We start from the raw sequence: 3,230 nt of genomic DNA on the forward strand, positions 1-3,230 counted from the left end.
AGATGTTAACTGATGGACTGGAGTGGTGTGGATTACTTGTGGATTATTGTGATGTTTTTATCAGCTGTTTGGACTCTCATTCTGACGGCACCCATTCACTGCAGAGCATCCATTGCTGAGACACTGATGCAATGCTACATTTCTCCAAATCTGATGAAGACACAAACACATTTTACAAGAAAAACACTTGACAAAAGACATTTGCAGTGATAAAACAACAGTTCTAGTGTTGAAAACGAAGATAAGATCATATTAAGTGATCAAACCGCGTTTGTTTTCAGGAGACGGGGCCCACAATGGTCGGTGACGAATATTCAGATCTATCCATCATGAACTACCTCGGAGCCCGGAAAACAACCATGCTGGGAAACAACTTGTAAGTGTTTGGTAGTTATTTCTCAGACAAATAAGTTAAAGTTAAGTCGACACATTAGCTTCCTGTTTTGCTGATTTGCCAAAAATGCCTAATATGATGCTGAGTTCAAAATTACCAATAAAATATTTCCATCACACTGTTTTTTTCACAAAATAAATCATTTTAAATTGTATATATGCATCAGCTTTCATGCACTTATCAAAATAATACTAGCAGCAAAATTACAGGTTTCTGTCTGAACTATTCAAAGTGCATCATTTAACTTTTAATCTGCAAAGAACTGGAAAAATATGTTTATACATAACTTTACAAATAAGCTTTTTCACAGTTTGGAACAGATGAAGCAGAACACATCAGGCTCACGTTTGCATTTTCTTCCGTCATTAGCCATAATTCTAACCTTGAAATCAGGATTTGTCATCAAATAATGTCATGCATGTGAAAATGGGCTGAGAATTGATCTATGAGTTGTAATCTGGCTCAGATTCGGACAGGAGTTTTTCTGATGATTAAAGGTTAATACAAGACTTCTTCACCAGAGAAATGATTCTCAAAAGCAGAAATGCTACAAAATGCAAATGCATTTGACTACTTTTAGACCGTTGAACAAAAACACTCGCCCATGCCATTATAAAGCTTGGAAGAGCAAGGACATTTTTTAATATAACTCTGACTGGATTCGTCTGAAAGAAGAAAGTCATACACACCTAGGATGCCTTGAGGGTGAGTAAAACATGGGCTAATTTTCATTTCTGGGTGAACTAACCCTTTAACATCTAGCGCAGTTTCATCATAGGCAGGATGCAAAAAGCTTTAACCCACGGCAGCAGTTTAAAAGCAGCTCAATTCCGTGAAAAAACGCAGACTTGGCAACCCTGCATCCAACACGAGCTGCAGGAGTCAGATTTCACTGATCGCAGAGATGACAGACAAGATGCTGGAGGATTTGCTGCTCAACAGATCCTGAGCTCACTGACAAATATCTGATCTTGTAAGATGTGCTCCTTTACACAGAGTGCATTCGTGATCGCGAAATCACAAGTGAAAGTGAACAGCGAGCGCACATTCAAAAGCCATTTCAATACCCAGCATCCAGTGTACCGGTGTAAACATTATAGTCTATAGCTCAGATATATGGAGTCAATTCAGGGCCAAATATATTTGCTAAAAAATTGAAGTATTGCAAAAAAAATAAAGTTTTGCAAAGGAAAATAAAAAAAATTAAACAGAGCAAAAGCAATGATTTCGCAACACATATTTTCCATGGCCATATCTTCTAATTTATTTGCAACGCTGCTTTTATTTTGTGTTTCAGTCAAGTGTGAGCTCGCGCAAAGGGAAAAAAATGGTATTGCGAGCTCACACTTGATCAAAATGCAAAATAAAAGCACCGTTGCAAATAAATTAGAAGATATGGCCATGGAAAATATGTGTTGCGGAATCATTGCTTTTGCTCTGTTTCATTTATATCTTACAGTTCTTTATTTTGGTTTGCAAAACTTTTTTTCTTTTCTTGCAATACTTAATTTTCTTTTGCAATTCTTTATTTTTGTTTGCAAAAAGCACATTTATTTTTTTCTTCAGAATTCTTTTGCAAATATATTCGGCCCTGAATCGACTCCATATAGATAGCTTACCTTTAACTAAATCGTTTGTGATAATTGTGTGTCTCACAGCTCAGAGTATCATGTGGATGAACCGCCGAGACTGGTCTTGGACAAACTGGATAAGATGGGGTTCAGAGTGGTCAGCATGACGGGAGTCGGTCAGACGCTGGTCTGGTGTCTCCATAAAGAGACGAGCGACGCGCTGTGACTCAGTGGCTCTTGTATTGCAGGTAAACATGGTACATGAGGTGAAGAAGGGTATTCTAATGTCAGCAGCAGGCCTAGTGAAGAGACCTCAGAAACTCTTATTAAACAAACGAAGTGACGTGTGAGATGAATTTACAGACTATTAAAATCTCAAAACGTGTAGTATTTGAAATCTGTCTCAATTAGCAATATTATCATCAATGTGCTTTCTCTGATTTATGATTTCTGGATTTAGCTTTTTTTTTTAACACTTTTATATGTCAGGAAAGTAGGTTTTGTTTTGTGATTGTAGTAATATAAATGAGAAACATTATTATTCTGTTATGTTGCATCTGTAGCATTTCTATATCTCGACTTGACGTTATTTTGAATAAATGCTTTGCAATGAAACATTCGTTTTTAAAATCCCGTTGTAGCTCAAAATCAGTCACATTCTTTGTTATACAGTTTTGAACAGTCTCAAATTTGTTTACAGTGTATGTAAACATATATTTTGTCTGTACTGAATCCTGACATATTAATATTGTTTCTGTATGCTTGTGTGAGAAGCTGTAATTAACAATAAAGTAAAATAAAGTATGATCTGTTCAAAAGGGTTTAAAAGTGCTGCATGTTTGTGATTCAAAGCTGCAAACATTCAAGCCTAATCTGATCGTATAGCATTTTGCTATACAGTGTTATAGAAGTGTTATTTTAGTATAATTGAGATAGTTATAGTTTTTATTAATATTTTGAATCAGTTTTTATTTTTGTTTTGCATTTTAAGTTTAGTCATTTTGTTTAGTGTTTTTGTCATTTTTAGTAGTTATTGGTTTTTAATGTGTCTATATAATTTTTATTAACTTCTATATCAATTTTAGTTTATGTTGTCCTTTTATTTTAATTTTATTATAATTTTATACTTTTTTGTTTTTGTCATTTAGTACTTGTTTTTGTTTTAAATATGTCTATATAGTTTTTATTCATTTTTATTTCAGGTTTATTTTAGTACATCAAGTTAAACTAAATAAAAATGATAAATGTTGCCTTGGCAACTAGCT

At 34.3% G+C, this 3,230-nt stretch overlaps 1 protein-coding gene across 2 annotated transcripts in view; it reads left to right on the forward strand.

Annotated features, from left to right (window-relative positions):
• The window catches only part of gchfr (GTP cyclohydrolase I feedback regulator), a 5,868-nt gene extending 2,978 nt beyond the window's left edge, over window positions 1-2,890 (forward strand). The window contains exons 2-3 of one of the 2 annotated variants that reach the window (XM_016559242.1): window positions 285-376; window positions 2,053-2,890. In XM_016559242.1, the coding sequence (XP_016414728.1) occupies window positions 285-376; window positions 2,053-2,191 (231 nt within the window). In that variant the 3' untranslated portion in view covers window positions 2,192-2,890. Of the gene's footprint in view, window positions 1-281; window positions 377-2,052 lie in introns of both variants that reach the window. The other variant, XM_016559241.1, reaches the window with a different exon arrangement.
• The last annotated feature ends 340 nt before the right edge of the window (window positions 2,891-3,230 follow it).

This window comes from Sinocyclocheilus rhinocerous, unplaced genomic scaffold, assembly GCF_001515625.1.
Source record: "Sinocyclocheilus rhinocerous isolate Xijiao unplaced genomic scaffold, SAMN03320098_v1.1 scaffold2213, whole genome shotgun sequence".
Taxonomy (NCBI): domain Eukaryota; kingdom Metazoa; phylum Chordata; class Actinopteri; order Cypriniformes; family Cyprinidae; genus Sinocyclocheilus; species Sinocyclocheilus rhinocerous.